This window comes from Leuresthes tenuis, unplaced genomic scaffold (genome assembly GCF_036924035.1).
Source record: "Leuresthes tenuis unplaced genomic scaffold, fLeuTen1.0.hap1 SCAF_2, whole genome shotgun sequence".
NCBI classification, from domain to species: Eukaryota; Metazoa; Chordata; class Actinopteri; order Atheriniformes; family Atherinopsidae; genus Leuresthes; species Leuresthes tenuis.
The window spans coordinates 10,087,548-10,107,617 of record NW_027325356.1 but is presented as its reverse complement, the minus strand read 5'-3'; the positions used below and the strand labels follow the sequence as shown (position 1 = coordinate 10,107,617).

Genomic DNA, 20,070 nt, shown 5'->3' with positions numbered 1-20,070 from the left:
GCCATGCAGTGGCCCAGTGTCTCTCCAGGCTGGAGATTGTTCACGCACTGCGGATATCAATAGTCAGGGGTTCAGCATCAATATATTTTACAGCTATTCCCTTTCACACCACACTTGAAAACTAGCAATAGCTCAGGCTTTCCTGCCATTGAAATGGTAACTAACCTTTTTTGGGGGGGAAGGGGGAGCTTGCTTCAGGAGGCTGTGCCAGTTTTGCACAAACTTCACTAAACACATGGCTGAAATCTGCTAAAAACTACAATGGGAGCAATGGCAACTGTAAAAACTGGAATTCTGTTATTGGAAACATGCAGAGATTTAATCCCAAACTACTGTCCTTGTGATCCATTTACGGGAAGAGGACAAAATAATATAATCACCCTGAGTTTATAGACTTTCAGTGCAATGCATCACCTTCAGTTTCAAAATCCCCACAAAATTGAATTCAAAGTGACTCAAAGATGTGTTTAAACATTGGTGTAGTTAGTGTATGTATGTGATCAGCTATACATCAAATGAAAAAAAATGAATGTATCTGAACCTTAACAAAACCAGTGATTCTCACATTCACATAGAGAGTATGAACCCAAGATATTTTATGTTTTGTCTCATCAGCTTTGTTTAGTTTGCTAATATACATCCATTGTTGCAATTCAAGCCTTGTAACGCACTTCAACAAAAGTTTGTGTGAGTGGGGTGTGTGTGGAGTGGGGCAATTTAGGGATTGTAATGAGGTGAAAGAAAATAATTTTGTCAATAAGTGATTCTAGTTATAGTTTAGTACAAAGATAGCATCCAGAAAAGGTTTATCCTTTGAGTAGCAAAGGTGGGCAGAGGCAGAAAGAACTGCAATGTTCCACAAAAATGTTCATCAAAGAAAGAGTGGAAGATATCTGTATAATTCTCCTTCTATGGTGCTGAATATCATTGAGCTATTTAAGGAAAGTCAAAGAATTTCACAAACTCCAACACAGTTGAAACTTGTATTGTGGTCTGATCAATCAGTATTCAAGATCTTTCGTGAGACAAGTGGACAGTGTGTCTTTAGTATGAGAGACTAAAAAGATCCCCCAGACTGCTTTCAGTAAGTTCAAAACCTAGTCTCTGTGATGGTTTTGGGTTGTATCAGTACTCTTGGCAAAAAAAATGTTCTACCTCCCGGTGATGGCAGCATTAACGCCATAATTTAATCATTTAAAATGCCCATGCACAAAAAAAGAAGGTAGGGGTACTGGCCTGCCTGTCCCCAGTAGAGAATGTTGGGAGAATTTCAAATGAAAACTTCAACGCTACACTGTTTCACACCTTAAGACAAGCGTGCAGGAAATATGGGGCAAAGTAACACCTGAAAGGATGCATCACTTGGTATCCTTGATACCAGAATGTCTTAAGTTTGGTGAAAAGGAATGGCAACACTACAAAGTGGTAAAAGCTTTACTGTCGGAACTTTTGTTATGGAATTTAAAAAGTGATCTAAGTCACCATCTATTTTCTCCATATTTCTTTTCTGATTTGAGGGTATTTATTTATTTTAGTGCAGACAGGTACATGAGGATTATTTTACTTATGTTGTCTGCACTGTGTTGCCAGAGGATGAGGAGGGCCCAACATATGAAATACTCTATCATATGATGGCCATCTAATAATACCACTTGGCAACAGTATTCCATGTTTAACCTGTTGACCACCATCTATCCACCCCCTGTCTGCAGCTTCCATCATGGGTAATCCTGCAGTGGGGAGTGCATTTTTGTCTCCACCTGGTGTTCAAGCAGCCACACATAAAACTGAGCACAATGTGAGGCTGCTCTGTGTGGACAAAGTGGAAAGAAACTGTTATCATAAAAATCTGTTTATTGCAGTTAAAACTCAAAAATCACCAAAGTACTCTCATATGGCGTGACAGAGATACAGCGAAACAAAGAAATGGCCAAAGAATCACAGGAGACTGTGTGTCATGGCAGCCATTTCCCTAGAAATCTGTTACACAGGATAACAGCACAAGAATCACACTTGTGTACTATTATTACTGAATTATTGTTCTAAGTTATGCACACTCATACAAAGCAAAGAGTTTCGATTTATGGCTTCGTTTCCACCTTTAGAACGTCACGTGATTTTCATGGCAGATTCTAGTAGCTCTATTAAAAAAGAACTTATTGCAACTTGTCCCCTGCTTCATATCATCGATATATTACTGTTCTTTAATCATATGACAATGACCGCTATGTTTAAAAAGTGTTGCCTCAGGTTTCTGTAGCAGTGCTGCACCTGTAGCAAGAAAAAAATCTTCTGGAACTACATAACAAAAGTACACTATTTAGTCATAAAGAGCTCAAAGAAAAAGATTTTGGCAGTGAATTCACCCCAGAAATTCAACAGGGGACAGATGTGACCACTGACGGGATCACCCTCAGCACCACTGCTACAGATACTGAACATTGTCAAAATGATTTCCTAAGTAAAAGCATTGTGAATGAATGTAGCACAACATCAACAGCATCTTTTCTTAAACGCCTTCATATGTAGTTTGCAAGCAACCAACACAGACAGAGTTCCGTATGAGCCCTCACTGACTATGTGCTCTGGAATACTATGATGAGCACTCCCAGCCTCAGGAAGGGTTTTTTTTTTCCACAAAGACACCACTTGACGTATCACACCGGCTTAACGACACGAACTCCACCAGCACAAACAGCACTACTTTTTAGACGGTGGGTTATAAGAGATGGAGGGCAATGTGAGGAGGTTGCGACGGTTGACAACACTACAAGATCCAACAAGATGATTAAGAGCAACTAACAACTAGCTGCAGACAGCACATACCTTTACATCTTCGAGAACATGAATACTCGTATGTGGACTAGTTGTATTAATATGCACTATGGTTACACAATCTAACATATATGTGCCATTTCCTTTCTGTTGGTCAGAGTGTTTTCAATAGAGGCTTTTACTCTTCTCTCATGTGAGCAGCTTTTGTTTTTACCCTTTGAATGCTGCATATGCACAGATTTATGCACAATATAGTTGATATGGATGCAAGGTTAAATTTGGGGGCACAGTTACTGCACACACTTAAATGTACGTATGTAGTTACAGCCTACAAATTGCTGCAAGTCCAACAAGTGGGTTTTCAGTATTGGAACTGCAACTTTAAAGAAGATAACCTTGATGTCCAAGGCACACTGAAGCACAGAGAACACTTAATAAGATAAAAGAAATGTCTTGGCGATGATATGTGTAGGAAATGATAAAGACAACTTTAGACAAAGATCAGCCTTATTGTGACTTTAAATTAATATTGCCGGCTTTTGCAGTTTTGTGCTATTGTACGCAAAATATAAACATCCCCACAAAGAGCTTTATCATTGTGTTTTTCCCTGAATAAATAACTAAATTTCCCAAATTTAACAAAACACGTGAGCCAGTGTTAGCATTGTGCATGCATTTTTTTTTTACACCAACCAAGCAGCTGGTCTCAGTGACGGCCTCTTATTGAACGTGCTCGTATTCATCAATGGAATCAGCTGCTGTGGTGTTTTGGGAAAAGAAACCAGGATACACTGCTATGACCTCTGCTGCAGAATCACGCTGTGTTATCACTGGTTAGGGGTGGTGTAGGGAGCGAAGGAGGCTGGGGAAAGAGCAAAGGATTGGATATACTGGACAGACTTTACTTGGAGGAGGAGCTGCTCAAATGGCAGAAATAATCTCACGGGTTACATGTCAATGGGATGAGCCACAGTTTTTTTTTCTTTGTTCCTTGAGCTCAGTTTGCTTGGTTTATGTAAAAATGTGAATGACATTCAGAAACGCTAGGATTTGGAATGATTTTGTCCATTTGGTGAGGCGAGCCCAAGATATCATTGGGTTTGGACAAACTTTGCACCACAAAAAAACAACAAAAAAAAACTATGCGACTCTGCCAACTGACATTCCACCAAAGAAATGAGAAAATGTCTACTCCCAGAGCAGCTCTACCTCTGACAAATATTTGCACAAGCAAAACTCTGATCTCCCAAGATTCTAAGCTTCTAAGATTCTAAGATCACATGAGACTGCAGTTTTCCGTCTGCTTTTTGAGGTCTTCCAGCGTGGCCTGGGCTTTGTCTTTCAGCTGGTCGATGTCCACGTTCTGGATGTTGGACAGCTGGCCCAGTACAGACTGCTTGTGAGCTTCCTCCTGGTTGTCCTCAGCAATCATCTTAGCCAGCTCTGTGGGTAACACCACGTCATCGCCCGCCTGCTGGATCTGGGTCTCATCAATCTCGTTCTGAGGTGGAGGAACAGACACATGTATTTTTAGTAAAGACACACCCCAAAGAATAGAAGAATATGTGATTTTTATCTTGTTTTCAATCTAATGAAGAATTCATTTCTTTAGAAAAGCAAATAAATGTATCACGGATTTACCTTTGGTAGTCTATACTTGTCCCGGAAATGGCTTCTAACTGTGGCTCTCTCAGCTTTTTTCTGGGCAAATTCAGCTTCTCGTTCTTGTCTGCAAGAAAAGAGGTGAAATATAATTTTAAGGCAAAAATGTTCAGTCCGTGCTTTTAATAAAATGTGGATTTTTTATGTTAAAATGCATTTTCTCCTGCTAACTCCATACATTTAAAAGTGTTCTCAATTTCCATGTATATTTACACCCCTGTCAGGAGACTGTTCTACAGCTTCTGTAGCCTCAAGGAGCCTTAGAACAGCCTTGGAGGCTAAGAAAGAGATGTTCTGTTTATGTTTGGGATCCCAAGATGCAGCTTCTCATCCATCCAATCCTACAGTACTTTGGAAAGGTCTTGAGCCACCCCTCATTTCTTCACGTTTTGCTTCCAAGCTGCCAGACTTTCTTGTAATATTTTAAAGCTGTCTTGAGCAACAGTTCTATGGGATTTCTGAACCTTTTTCAAAGTCGTTTAATTGGACATTGGCTGCTTTATAAAACATTTTCTCTCCATTTCCAGGGAAATATGTTTTGTTTTTTTTTGCTTTAGAAGCTGTTTAATACTGATCTATGAATCATTTTTGCAGAAAAAAAACACCTAAAAAAGTATCCCCTGCATGAAAGGTACTACCTCCAGTAGGGGTCCTCAGGCAAGACCCCCTTACCCTACAGGCCTACCGGTGTAAGTCGCTTTGGATAAAAGCATCTGCCAAATGCACAAACATATAAACCTAACTTGAGGGATAAACCAGCGTTGTGTCGTTACATAACACATTGTTGTAACTGGCAGCCAGTCACATATATCCATCCATCCATTTTCTATACCTACTTTTTACAATTCAGGGCTCTGGTGCCTATCCCAGCTGCCATTGGGTGAAAGATGGGGTATTCCCTGGATGGGTTCCCACCCAACCCATCACTGGAGTAGATAATTTGTTCCCATTTCTTCAGTTGCATTTATAAGAAATGCCACAGGTAACAGTTTGGCAGACATATAATTGTATTTTTGCACCAACAAGGTGATTCCTCAAAGAGCTATTAGCTGAAAAGCTGGCATATCTCCACATGATGCATTTTGTTTTCGTAAATATTTTAAAGAAAGTCAACTGTCTAAGTGCCAGCTGATGTAAAGTGGAGGACAAAAGAAGAGGTGGGAAAAAACTCATCTGCATTAGATAACCAGTATCTGACTGTGATGTCATTAAGAAGTAGGAAAAAAATACAGCAAAGACATGACACAGGACCTGAAAGATGCATCGATTTCTTCAGTTGATCCAACTACTGTTCACTGAAGCTGAAACATGGCTGTCAAGAAGCCATTCTTAAGGAAGGCAAACAGGAAGAAAAAGCTGAGGTCTGGACTGAATATGAGTGGCAACAGGTTTTTTGGAGGGATGAATCCTCCCCAGAGGACTTCAACATTATATAATCATCTTGACAGAGAGCAGAACAAAAGACAGCCAGCATCCAAAGAAGAGCTTAGTCTAACAGGGTGATGTTTAAGAATAAAAAATACTTGTATCAAATAATGACTTTCAAGCTTATTAGAATCGTACAAACTTGCAACATCTATTTCCTGTTTTCCTGGCATTAAATTAAGAAATGACCATTAGCTCAAGACATTGCACAATACTCCATACTTTGTAACTGTGCAGCACTGGTTTATTTAATGGTGAAAAAGAGCAGAAACTGTCTTCATAAGGTCCTATGCAAAAGTTTGGGCAAGTCCAAATTCTTTTTTACTGTTAAAAATTCAGAAAATGAGGGTCTGGTTTCTTGAAGGCTTGAAGTTAAAGATCATACATTTCTGTAATATTCTCAAGATGAATGCTCTTTTGATTTAAGGTTTTAAAGATTCAAAATAATAAAGGAAACAAAAGTCTTTTGGCTCTTTCAGGGATTTTCTACCATTCTTTCTACAAAAGTCTTTTGGTTCTTTGAGATTATTCATCTTTTATAAAGTTTTTTGATGATCTGTAAGTTGGTGATCAAGGTCATACATTGTGGAACTTTGTGGTACAGTTGTAGAACAGTGCACCACTATCTAAGTCAGCTAAGTCTTCCCAAATACCTGTTACAGTAAAAAAGGGGTTTTACCAGTCTTTATCTTTTGCAGTACCCTCAGCAATTCTGTCCGGAGGATTTTTTTTGTCCTCCAGAAACCAACCTGATGTAATTTATATCAACTTTCACAGGGGTATTCAGCTGTTTAGAGGAGTGAATGGCTGCTTATTGTAGGGATAGTGTTTAAGGAGTCAGAGTATTCACACGCCACAGCTCGAACAAGCTAATGAAGCTCTGAGACCTTGGCAGAAATTATTCATTAATGGGACCCAGCATAGGTACAGAGGTATTTATAGAATTCATCACATCTGGTGATAGAGAAACCACATGATGGGGGGGAAAAATGCTTGTTGTCGTCTGTCTATTCAAAGTCAATCACATAAGCAATCCATCAAACAGTATGTGATGCCTCCAGCAGAGGGCAGGCAGTAGGCAGCTGTCACTGTTGTCTCCACTTTACATCACTTGAATGCTGAAAGCGTCTTAATTCTTCACCACCCAATTGCTATAAATTCGAAATGCCTTTAACATTGTGAGCCAACAGCAGGACCCAATCCTGAACAAATAGCCTGAGGTAAAATAAGAGATAAACATACTGACAAAAAAAACAAACATTTTTTTAAGTAGTCAGTGAAATATAGTTGGTGCTTATAACAAGAAAAATCATGGATGACTTTAAGTAGAGTGAGTAAATGCTGGCCAAAGTTTCATTTGCACCTTTAGAGTCAATTAGCAGCAGCATCTAAATGCAGAGTGAAACTTGAGAACCACTACATTGTTCACAAAGAAGTGTACCCTCTGTGTGACAGGAAGGTCGTTTTATTTGGAGATGCAGCACTTATGCTTCTGCCTGTGTGATCTAGAGCTCACTTTGGATTAACGTGAGCGGGCCAAACACCAAGGGGCCACGCAGGGCTCACTTGCAGCCAATGAGCAGCTTTCTGTCCTCCCATCTCAAGGTTGATGACCAGGGTCATAACTACGACCCTGGTGCTAGGGGTGATGAAATGTGTCTATGTGACACGCCAGTGTAAGCAGCCCACCCCTACCCCCTCCCCACACAGCCTTATTCTGCTTTAATCTGAGCAGAACAGACTTCTCAGTATGTATGCATGTTCATTTTTAGCACCTCTGACTAATAACCTCTCTTCAACTGAAGGTCACATTGTGACAGAAGAGCATCAGGCATCTCGTCGTGCCTCCTGCAGAGCCCAGTGGGCCAAACTGAGTGTAAATGCTGCTGGCGTTATAGGACTTAAGCACTACCCCCCACTCATTGTTCAGATGTCTGCTCATGGTACCATGAGACAGTTTGGGGGAATATATTCATCAGATATGTTAGTTTATGATGAGAGTGGGCCAGACACTAAACAAATGGCTACTTTTGTTTTCTGCTGTGAATCTTTTTGCAACATTATTTATCTATGATCAGTGATTCTCTAACCAGTAGCGATCATTTAATATGGGGATGTGGAGTTCTGCTCTCGAGGGAGGATCCCACTAATCAAGGGCGGGCTGCTGTGTGCTGGAGGAAATGTGTTGGCCAAACGACCTTGTTGTTTACTTGTGTGTTGTCCTTAAGTTCGCTTTGGAGACTTAAAAAAAGGAACGTGAATGCACAAATTCTCTTCACAAAATAACCTGTAAAGAGGAATATTTAGGTGATGAAAAAGATAAAAAAGAATGACAAAATCCCTGGCTGTAATTAAACAAGATATAAATCCGGCTGCAACATTGTTTTTCATCAAAACCATAGTAACTTACACATGGATGATTGATTTTAGCTTAAAAAATAAACAAACATCAGAATTAAGTCATGGTTGTCTGCCCTCTGATAATCACCACTTTAATTATTAGCATTTTTATTTGTCCGATTCAGTAGCCGGGCGCACGACAATAGGAACATGTTCTGCCCCAGGCACGAATCCCAATGACCACCTTAATGAAAGAGAGATTCCAGGAGTCTCAAATTTAAAGCTCATATTTTCCGAAGCTTTTAAAGGGAGAGGTCCCTGAGCGAGAAGGGCAGCTGTGTGTAGCGCGCTCGCATCGTTGCACCGATGCGTAAAAATGCGCGCGGCGCACTGAGACTCAAGCTCTGCTGTTAACACTCAGAACGCACAACATGAAACGATTAAATAGGCTTTTTTGTTTTTGCCAAACACTACTGCTTTTCATCATCGCTCGTTCATAGTAACAAACTTTAACCAAAGCCTTACTTTTCCTCCTCTAACTGTTGCTGGTATTGTTCGAATTCCTCTTGAGTCATCCCCTGCGCGGCGGCATCTGATTTCTCGCCTTCGGATTTCTCCTCCGTCAGTCCGCCTGTCAGGTTCTTCAGCTGTCCTCCCACCATGTGTTTTACCATGAAAGCCATGGCTGTGACCCGGAGAGTCCTCTCTTTGATCGGCTGAGGTTAAAAGACTCGACTCGCTCTTGGGTAGAGCGGTGGCGATGGATGGATAGATGTTAGCCAAGTAACGTTTGAGACAGACGTCTTAAAGTCTCATACAATGAGAGTGTAACTTTCAAAAGGAGAAGTCGGAGTAGTCAAAGCTCTTATAATTAAGATATTCTTCCAACAGACGGCGCGTCGGAAGCTGACAGTTTCAGCACCACTGGCCGTGGACAGCTCCGTGTAGAGAAGGATGGAGAGGAGCAGCTCCGTTGCGAGTCAACAAGTTAGGCTCTGAACTCTACCAATCGCGTGACTCCGTCCGTAACCACCACTCCCTCCACCCAATCCCAAACACCGCCGGACTGGGTGTGCGCTTGCACGATGCGCGCTCTGCATCGTTCGCTGCCCGTGATTCGCCGTCTGATTTTAACTCGAGATGGACTCAGACAGAGCTCCGGGGTGTTGGGGGGTGACAAACAGCACGTGACGAGCCTCAGTTTATCCTGGCTGTTTTGGTGCCTTTGTCTTTTCTCGGGGTCAGGGAGGCGCTCGAGCTGAATGCAGACTTTGTCAACACATGACAGCTTTCTAATAGCAAATTAGTAAAATGGTCTTCTCTCATCCATGCGGCTTGAGTTTAGTTTACTGGCCTAATCATTTAGAAATGATGGGGCGCACTCTCTTCTATGGTTGTGTTTGTTTTATGCAGAAGTGGCCATACAAATTTGATGTCCAGACGTATGAGCCATAAAACTCCTGTTGTGACTTAAATTCCAACAACCCACAAGTGTTTTCGGAATGGCTTATGCTTATTAGACTATGTGCTTCTTGACGACACCAATGACGACACAGTGTTCACCTTAAAAAAAAAAGAGAGAAAGAAGCTATGCCTAATTTAGATTAAAGAAAAAAAGATGACCTATATTTGTCTGTTTGAGGAGTGTTTTAAATCTCTATTTCTACAAAAGTCTTGACAATCAAAGTTGAAAAACAACTTTGCTCACAAGGCAACAACTTTAGCGCCCTGATCCTCCCAGCAGTCTGACACCAAGCCTGGCCTACTTTTCCAGTCTTTGTGGATCGGGAGAGACAGAATGTGTCTCACTGTCTTTTTGTCACAAGCTTAGTGAGGCCCTGTTAGCCTATACCTGCCTCATTAAAAAAAGAAAAAAAAGATCTCACTCCAACTTCAAAGCTGCCTCCGGTGAATAGATTGAAACATAACATGGCGAATGAGATCAAAACTGTAATCTCTGTGAAATTGAATAAAAGGAAAGAATTTGCCTCTCCAGCATGTTTCAACATCAACTTGTATCCTTGTGCTTTTGATATTTGCACTCACTATATTATCATATTATCACTAAACTCTGACTATAGGTGCTTTAGCAGGTACACAGCAGAAGGCGCTAATCCAAGATGATGTATATTAAACACGCATAGGCTTAAAGGTGAAATTCATGCATTTCAGTGTAGAGGACTATACAGCCCTCACATGACATGTCGTGGCAACTTCAAACTTAATCATGCTGGTGTAAACAGTGAGAGCAAATGCATTTATTGCTGAATAAAACAAATTTTAAGGCTGATGTCAGCCATTTTTGTAATGCATCTGCATCACTGTTATCAGCCAAGGTGTAGATAGGTGGATAGAGACAGAAAAGGCATAGAAATTTGTGGCTGCATGCTCATAGTCATCTATTGAAGACTAATCGGAGATTACATAGTAGAAGAATCTTTAATCACTGATTCCTTTGTTTCTTTACAACTTGTAATAATTGATATTCTGGCTACATGTCGTTTCTTGGTTAGGTTGGGAAAAGGCATGGAAATGAATGGCTGCACACTTGCATTATCTTCCCCAGGTCTTATCTTAGCAGTGTTACAGTAGTAACGATTACGTAGTCGAACATCCTGCAAATTAAAGACACATTTAAACTTCGAGAATACCTGATGTACTAGCAGTGTCTGACGTGTTGGATGGTGGTCATCTTTGGGCAAAAGTGAAGGCAAAGGGCTGGCTTGTAGTGTGTGGCTCAGAGGATGGTGTTAACTTGCTTTTGGAAGGATGTGTAGATCATTTGTGCACATGACACTGATCGAGGGACATAAAGGTTTATACTACTAGGATATTATCACACCACTCTGCAGGTGTTATCAGTGAAATACTTGCCATTAAAAAAAAGCTGTGAAAGGATGCTTTTTATTCCAAACTTTCTTAAATCCTTACCAGGTAATTTAAGGGCCTAAACATGAACAGGAAACTGTGTTGCCTGACTCTAAGTGGTTGTTATGTCTTCAGACATTCTGTTGTAGATGTGCAGATGGAGATTTGGATATTGTTCTGTTGTCCCAATATCAGCATAGCTTTAGCTGCTGAGAAGATATGTAAGGACATGTTAGGTTTAATATTTTCATTATGTCCTGATATATGTAAAACCATAGAATAGAAAGAAATTAAATTTATACCCTCTTTTTTACACCACTATGGACACTCACTGGCCCACAAGAATGAGAAGATAAAAATAGTATGACATCAAGAAGACTGGGTTGAGCTGTCTATTAAGCATGTGAGGCAGAACCAAAGCAGATTATAATACAGGTATGAAGCCCAAGATAGTTTAAAGTTAAATAAAGAGTAAAAAATATATGGATTTGTAAGACCTTTACTGCTACATAAGCAGAGATGGATGCCATGTATTTGAAAGGCATGGCTTTTAGATTAAAGTGTCCATCAAACTAGTGACACAAAGCAGAAGCAATGCGGATGAGAGTATTTTGCATGGATTTGCAGAAGGTTGAAGGACGTATCAAAAGATACTGTAAATTAGATTAGGATTAGAGATTGGTGCAGATCTCAGTGAATGATGACAGCATAGTCTAATATTAATAGGAATGGTTAGTCATCATCAAATCATTTAACATAAACTCTGGGTACAGCAGTGTGTTTGTTACTCTTTTTTTAGCTGTATTCCTCACCTGATACTGCAGTTTCTAGACTTCAGAGTATGTCTCAGTGAAGGTGGGTGAATGTATGAGAATTTCCCAAAAACTTCTGCTGCAGGGCATGTCATGTCATGTCTAATTTTACTTCACCAAACAGCAACCAAAATTTTGTTTTGGTTTGAAAAGAATTTCATGTTATAGGAAAAGTTTCAGTTCTTCACTTGTAACATAGGAATGGGAAGAAGGATCCAGTTGGCTTTATTTGCCTGAGAAGAGCACATGACACTGACATGAAACCTTCACAGTCAAATACAGAAAAAAAAACTTACTCACATTGGCTGCTTTAAAAATAGGCTCATGTTCATGCTCTGTCTGTGCTCAGTTCATGTTACTGCCTACTCAGCTTTGACCGAGGTCTCGCTGCAAGGTGAAAATGAACAGTTCGGTTCTCCATAAAACACATACGAAGCATATGTGCACACAAAGCATTCGAGCAGATGTTTACTGTAAATGCATGCATGTGCATGGTTGCACACAAACCTGACAAACATCTGTGCTTAACATGTGTAAGCACATTTTTTCTGCTCCAAAATCTATCACTAATCAGCAGAAAAATGCCAGCTAATGTAAAATATTTTTTAATAATTCACAATGTTTATGTGAGGCCGCAGACATCTGGCAGTTAGATTGCAAATATGAATTAAAATATAGGGAAGCAAAAACAAAGGGTTCGACAGGGTTGACGTGCTGTGGTGTTGTGAGCAAGGAGCGATCACAGCATCACGCCGGCTTCCGCCCAGTCGCACTTCCAGCCTGGTTACACTTGATCTTCCAGGATTAGGAGGCTGTGTGGGATTGGGGAGAGAGATGGGCTTATGTACAGCATCACTCACGCTCGTTGATCCTCAGCAGCTGAGCGTTGGACCTTTGTTTCAGAAGACAAGGAGTAAGACTCATCAAACGAATGTGCCCCACGGCGAACAGTATCCACATCCAGGGAGTTCTTGAATTCACACAGGAGGAGATGACGCTATTAGCAACTCACTGGGAGGCCTGTCTTATGGAAAGCAGTGTGTGTGTGCTCCTCTCATGAGACGACAAAATATCACACTAATCATGTTAGACATGAAAAGTGCTCAGGGTGCTCAGAGACAAATCTACTGTTTTTGTATCAGCACTTTGTGTCCATTAAAAGTACTATAGTTTATTTGGATTTTATTTCTACCTGCGTTAGGGACAGACCAGAGAGGGAACAGACAGGTGGGGTCATAGCAGCGTGGCGCCATACGGTAGCCAGCGAGTCGCCCCAGCACATACGGTTTGATGCCCTGCAGGCTGTCTGTGAGCTGTTGAACCACACCACATGGCAGCAAGGCAACTGTCCCCCCAGCTAAAATCAACAGCTTCCACATGAAAATATTATGGCTCTGATTTAGAGCACAAGACTATTTAAACTTTAGGTTTCAAGCTGCATTGAACCTAATGTGCATCATATTATCTGTGGAGAAAATCTGGGTTTCATTTGCCCAGGTAATGAGACAGAGATATCTACTTCTGGGTTCTCTGCCTCTAATTGAGTACAGTGAAAGCAGATGGAATTTCGTTTGTGGTGCTTACAAATAAAATATTCTATTAAAAAAATGAATTTCTTTCCAGAAACTGTACCTCAGCTTCACTCGATAATCCACAGAACTTGCTGCCAATTGCTTTCAGAGGGGCTGTTTCTTCAGTAGAAAGTAGTTCAGATGGAAACCTGACAGCAACTCTGCGGATTATCCAGGATAACTGGGACACAGATTTTTGAAAAGACATGTTACTGTGAAATGTAATTTTCTCCCAATGTTTCATGCACCTAGAAAAGAGTTGGACTGAAGTACATTCCCCTTGAATGTCTATTAAAGCCAACACAGCTTCCAGAGAAAGTATCATAGCCTGGATCTCTCACATCTGCATGTGTGGATACCACGAAAGCAGAGTTAGTAAGGTATGACCTACTCCTCTTCCCCACAAGTTTTATTAAAGATGGATGAAATACATTCAGCAAATAGCTCAAACACTTTTTCTTTTCATTATGTGTTAATGACTTCGTATAGACTTATTGTCTAGATAAGACATCAAATATATATTTCCATGATTTGCTCACTTCACATGCAAAGCATGTGTCACTATGTGGATGTTAATGCAAGTCTAAGCAACTGAAATCTATTATTTTGTTGTTTATTGACTTCATAACAAAGTAAGGTTTCATTCCAGTAATTTAGATTCAATACTCACCTGCTGACTGTGGCCACTGAACAAGTCCTTCAGCAGAGATGAGATAAGATCAGATTTATTTGTCATGCACACGATATACACGGAAATTGTCCTCCGCATTTAACCCATCCAGGTTGCCACCTGTTGAACACACACATGCACAGGGTCACAGATGCCATACACTGGAGCGGTGGGCAGCCAATCACAGCACCAGGGGAGCTTGGCGGTACGGTGCCTTGCTCATGGGCATCTCAGCCGTGGCAAGGAGGTGGACTGACACTCCTCCAGCTGTCAGTTTCACCAATCTTTTTGAGTGGCGAGAAAAGGAATCGGACCGCCAACCTTCCGGTTATTGGACGACCCACTCTAACCACTGAGCCCTAGATGTATTAGAAAAAGTGGTAACTAAAAGGAAGAGGCCAGACTGGAAATTATTATTTGATACACTGGTATGGTTGAAAGTGTGAAAAAGAAATAAATTTAAAAAAAAAGCTGCCAAGAGACACATTCTGTGACAGAATTCACAGCAGAAAAATGTGCCGATACAAAGCGAGAAAGATGAAACACAAATGTTCAGAGGATTTAAACTGAAATAGGCTGTGAAATGGAGTGTGAAAAAAAAAATGCACAAAATGGTCTGCAGCTGCTTCCAAAACTGCAGTCGGATCAAGAAATGATAAATCATCACAGAATGTGTGAATCTGAACTGTTGGGTTGTTGTTTGAAAGCAGTTTCTTAAAAACAGTGTTATGTTCGAAGTGGAAACACAAAACTGAACAATCACCCTTTCCACGATGCTGACAACATGACAAATCACATGTAATTCAGATAGCTGTCGCACTGAGCGAGTAAACCAAAACTAACCCCTGAAGAAGCCTCAAAAAGTGTCCCAGTTCCTAAAATCCTCTGTATTTTCAGTCTCTCCTCTACAGTGATCCGATTCTTTCCACCTGCTGGAGCAATCACTCCAGCAACATGCATGCACACTTGGCTTCCGCTGTACAGGAGTTTATTTTTTCAACTTGTAAAATACACCTACAGTAGGAGTTTGGAAAGATGGCACTGGGATAAATCGCCACTCCTGGAACAGTAATCAAGTCTGAAACCATTGTTTTGTCACCTGTACTTACTTTTATCTTGACAGTGTGGACTGTCACTTGGAAGCCTAAAATAATAAAGCCTTTGTAATTTCAGTTTCCTTTTCTTTTCTTGTTTTTTAACCCCCAAAAGGGTCAGAATGAGGTCCTGCTTTGGCATGAAGTCCAGGCTTTCCAAAACCTGTGTCCCCTGGTGAGACGTTGGGAGAGATGTCGGCATCTGTTGGCTGAGAAACCTTGAGAATGCATGTATCTATTATTATCTGAATGTAAAATTGGAAATTGTATTTGTTCCATTATAAGAAGGGATTTTTTTTCAAAGTCCAGCATGAGCAGTTTTAATTATTTCTGTGATTCATTTTTCCATTTATAAGTGTGCTATTGTGACAATATTTTATGGAAAGCCTTTTCCTATCTCAACATGACACAGCTTTGATTAAAAGCCAGCACGGAACCCTGACCTTGACTTCACCCAACACCTACACCCCATCCATCACTTGTGCTCATGAATGTGAGCTAATCCCTGCTGCCACTTTCCAATGAGTGGAGACTCCTATAGTGACATATTCACATGAATGATTTTGGAATGAAATATTTGTCAGTCTAAAACACATGTTATGTAGTAGCTTGAGAACGGGTCTTCAAACCACTTATGTTGTAAATTATCTCAGATTTACCTGCCAGCTACAGTGTATACACATATTTACACACATACGTACACACACGTATTTGCATCTAACTCTGGAGTCAGAAACATTTCTGTGCTTGAACAAGTGTTGTTTAATCCATGAACTGTGCATTAAGACTGCTTTAGTTTCTGCTTAACTGCTACCAACTTGTTAAAGCCACTTAAAAGAAACAGGCCCACATCAAATGGAACTCACATCTCCATGTATACATGGGCTAGTCATAACAGCCATGCTCCACTTCTGTGCATTCAAAAGCATGAACTTGTATTAGTGTAAGTAGCTCTGGTGGGTTTTAACCTTGAAAATGTGGCAGCTTTGCTGCCATGCTTGCCCCTGCTAGGCTATAAAGTCAGTGCACAGCAGACAGTCAGTGATATCATCGGGGTGCTAGACTTATCAAAAAAGGATATATTTGCATGTTATGTAAGAAAAATAGACATTTTATTACAGTCGGATTTTTTTTTTTTGAGAGACAGGAGACAGCAGATCACATGTTACATATGAGTTCACATTATGAGCGTATGGCTGGCTGCCGAGTTTGCTCAGGTGCTGTAAAGTCTTCATTCGCTTCTCATTACCCTCATACTTCTTTTTCACCTCTCATTCACTGCTCTGCACACTTGCTTTACTCTCTGGACCCCCTCCTTCTTCCTCTACCCTTTCCTTTTAAGCCGCCCCCCTTCTTCTTCACCCCCACTGCTCCTTCTTTCCCTCCTTCAAATCCCTGCCATCCTCCCTCTCTCCCTCCCTCTCTTCCTCCCTCCATCTTTTATCTTCCATGCCTGATTTAGACCTCTTGCCTGAGAGGAACATCCAAGCACAATGGATGCAGGCTGAGCTTAAGTGGAATGAGAAATCAGAAAATTCTGTTTCATGAATAGATGCGAACAAACAGCAGTGTGAGGTTGAATAGACGGGAGGAGGTTGTAGGCTGGATAATGGAGGCTGGGTTAAAAGAAAAATGGCTGTTAAAGTGACTAAAGATGTGATGAAGGTCAGGGAAGAGGGGACAGTGATGACAAACCTAGACTGATTAATGTTTTTAATACCAATAGCCAAACTGTTCTACACATGTAGACATTTATGCCTTAATACTGCATATAATCCTATGCTTGTGGGGTTTTTTTGTGTGTGGAGGTTTTAAGAAAAAGTTCCTCAGTTTTCAAAAACTTACTAACATTGATGCAAGTTTTATGCACAGCTTTGAAGGCTTCTTTCTTACTTATAACCGCAACACAATTTTGCAATTTTGATAACATATATGGGACTAAAAACATCCACATAAAGTCCACATCTATTAATTAGACGCATATCTGAGGTTTTATTTGAGACCAAAATTACCAATTTTGCTAGTTAGCAGTGTATTAGTTATTAGTTAGAAAGGTGCTGTTGGAGCACTGTTTGAGCCTTAAAATGTTTTAACAAAATTTCTGTTAAAATGTTTTGAAAACATGGTTAATGGGACTCCTGTTTTTCAGCTTGACATTTATCATCTATGTTACACCCCTAAATGTTACATCCCTAGATGGCAACAACAGCACTCCTATATGGTAGCAGGCCCAAGCAAGACAAAGTGACCATCCACTTCATAAAAACTGCACAGGTATTGCTCAAGTAACTCAACAAAGAGCCCAAGAAGTTGATCTGACCTCCAACCCTCTAGATCCCAACCAATTGAGCAGGATGTGTCAGCACATGTCTTGTTCCATAGAGGCCCCACCCTGTAACCCAAAGGATCAGACAAGTTACAGCTGTTTTAGCAACACAAGGGTGCTACATGACATTTTTCCCCATTGTTTTGAATTTATTCGTCAGTTTTTACTCAGTAAATCAAAGTCTGTCAGCTTTCATGTATAAAAGTGATACCATATAACGTGTCAAAAAAGAAACATCTTTTTTTCCTATTTTTTAGGAATGTAGCTAATGCAAGCTAATGTTAGCTAAGCTCCAGAGATATCACTTAAAAATTGCCATTAGTGAGACATTTTGCAGACCTCTCTACTTTTGCTGCTGTTAAGCTACATTTTTAAATCTTACATGTTTGTTTCAAAGAAACAGTATGGGGTTACCATGATATAGTAAGTGGCATGATACAGCAAGCAGCACCATGAAAACCTAGGAGCTTTCCAAACAGATCAGGGACAAACTTCTAGAGAAGAAAAGATTATTGTTAGGTTGTGATAAAATACCCAAACTCTGAATACCCCCTACCCTTCCCTTAATTCTTCTGTCTGTCCCAGTTACAAACATTTTGCATTTTCAAAGTGGTACACATGTTGTGCTGATCAAATTAAAAACATTTGTCATGTGCAGTTACAGCTTTGCTTATCAGAGATGTAGAGAGCAGCTGCAGCTACTCCCATAACCAACAGCTGAATACTGAGCTGGGTCAGAGATCAGTGAATACATGGATCTTGTAAAGTGCCACGTTATCTCTCCCTTCCATTGTGAATTGTGAATCTCCCCATTGCGGGACAATAAAGGAAATCTAATCTAATCTAATCTAATCATGTCTTCCTAAACTGGCAGAGCACTGCAACTGACTGGACCAACAGACCAGTTTCTCATACGGCTGTAGACTTCTCAGTATGTTCAACAAACAATCAGCACAAGACAATTCTCAAAAGGCTACTTACAGTCTGAACCCCACAGTGTGCGCAGCACATATAACCTGTGATGACATATCTTCTTGATACATCTTATCATCTTGTTCTAACCCTGAGCTCTGCCCGAAGCCTTGAACTCCATCTGCTACCAGTGTTATACACAGTTCCAGCTTTATTTCTCTTCCTCCCGCACACATAAACTGACAGACTGCAAAAGACTCAGATGCACACAAGCAATTCTCAAAAACATCTTCTGGCATCCAGCGGCGCAAGCAACGTCAGCTAGAGGGTTGTTGGTGTTTAGGGAATGCTCGCATATTCATCTGCTGCTCAACATAAACGCGCAGATTGCTTCATCTCCCGCATGAACCGCCATGCCAGCATCATGCATCGTTTTGTCCTTGTTGCATAACCCCTCCCCCACCAGCAAAATGAAAAGTTGTGACAGAAGTTATGACCCCAAGTCTGCAACACCCCACCCTCCCTCCTGCTCCTCGAGCTTTGCTGTCCCTAAAAAGATTACGCTTCTCAGCGCAGAGTCACATGCGGTTGAGTCACAGCAGAACAGAGCTAGTTCTTACATTCAAAGTAAATACAGTCTGTTTACACCATGACCACCAACTCCAACAGTCTGACCTCAGAGAACCTGCTCTCAAGCTCATAACTATTCTGGCCTACTTTGTCAAAATGGGGGAATTCTAAGGATGTAAAGCAAAAAACAGAGGCAGAGAACAAAGTGTCCGCCTGAAGTGCAAAAGCAATTTTCTGGATTTTCTAGATCCACATGGTGAAGATGAACAGCCTGCAGCCTGTCTCGCCATCTCTGCCACACTGACCCAGCTCCCACTAGAATATACTCTCTGATTATGTGTGTATTTGTTTGCCTGAGCATGCAGCCGTTCAGTCTGTCTGTTCAGTGGAAGCATGCGAGTGCAGATGTTAACATGTTCCCAGCGGACAAACATGATCAGAATACAGCTGAACTGCCACAAACCTGAGCCTCATGGTCTCGGAGTGTAGGTTAGCAGACAGCAGCAGATCATGATTCTATGTGGTATAAATAGATATATGACATTTGTTTTCACTTCACTAATGACCATTTTTGTATCTTTCAGCAAGTAGAATTTTGAGCCTGACCATTTCTTTCTCTGTCAGCAGTCAGCAAAAATGTCAACATCCTGACATATGCTGCAACTAAGGGCATAAGGAGAGTATACATGGCACACATGCACCATCCCCAATGACCTCATCTGATCTCGGCCCTCACACATCACTGCCTCTGAATTCTAGTTATCCTTAGAGGCCTCTTATCTGTAAACACCAAATGCACACATGACACACACATGTATTTTTAGAGACTGTGCTGTTCCCCATGTGAGTAGGGAGAATGAGTCAGTGTGTATCCATGAGTATGTGGAGGTGGGGCTAATCGTCCTCATCCTGTCACTTCCCCTGTCTGCTCAGCTTCTGCGGCGAGCGTTCAGAAAAACAGCAGACTATGAAAACAGATCATAGAACGACTGACAAACCTATCAGCTGCTGTTATTTTCCATATAGACCATTTGTCAAATATTTC

The 20,070-nt window shown here is 40.9% G+C and overlaps 1 protein-coding gene across 1 annotated transcript; it reads right to left on the bottom strand.

Annotated features, from left to right (window-relative positions):
* Positions 1 to 1,855: 1,855 nt before the first annotated feature.
* cplx3b (complexin 3b) lies at positions 1,856 to 9,253 on the bottom strand. Its single transcript, XM_072381208.1, has 3 exons — positions 8,728 to 9,253; positions 4,417 to 4,504; positions 1,856 to 4,276 (listed from the first exon to the last, which is right to left on the bottom strand). The coding sequence occupies exons 1-3, from the start codon at positions 8,883 to 8,885 to the stop codon at positions 4,052 to 4,054; spliced, it is 471 nt and encodes a 156-aa protein (XP_072237309.1). The 5' UTR covers positions 8,886 to 9,253; the 3' UTR covers positions 1,856 to 4,051.
* Between the last annotated feature and the right edge of the window lie 10,817 nt (positions 9,254 to 20,070).

Bases quoted from the DNA above. Each gene is read 5' to 3' on its own strand.
- cplx3b (XM_072381208.1), bottom strand. From the start codon at position 8,885: ATGGCTTTCATGGTAAAACACATGGTGGGAGGACAGCTGAAGAACCTG. The intron at 4,505-8,727 runs GTAAGGCTTTGG...CTTTTCTTGCAG, and splicing joins CAACAGTTAGAGGAGGAAAA to ACAAGAACGAGAAGCTGAAT. The intron at 4,277-4,416 runs GTAAATCCGTGA...CCTCCACCTCAG, and splicing joins ACAAGTATAGACTACCAAAG to AACGAGATTGATGAGACCCA.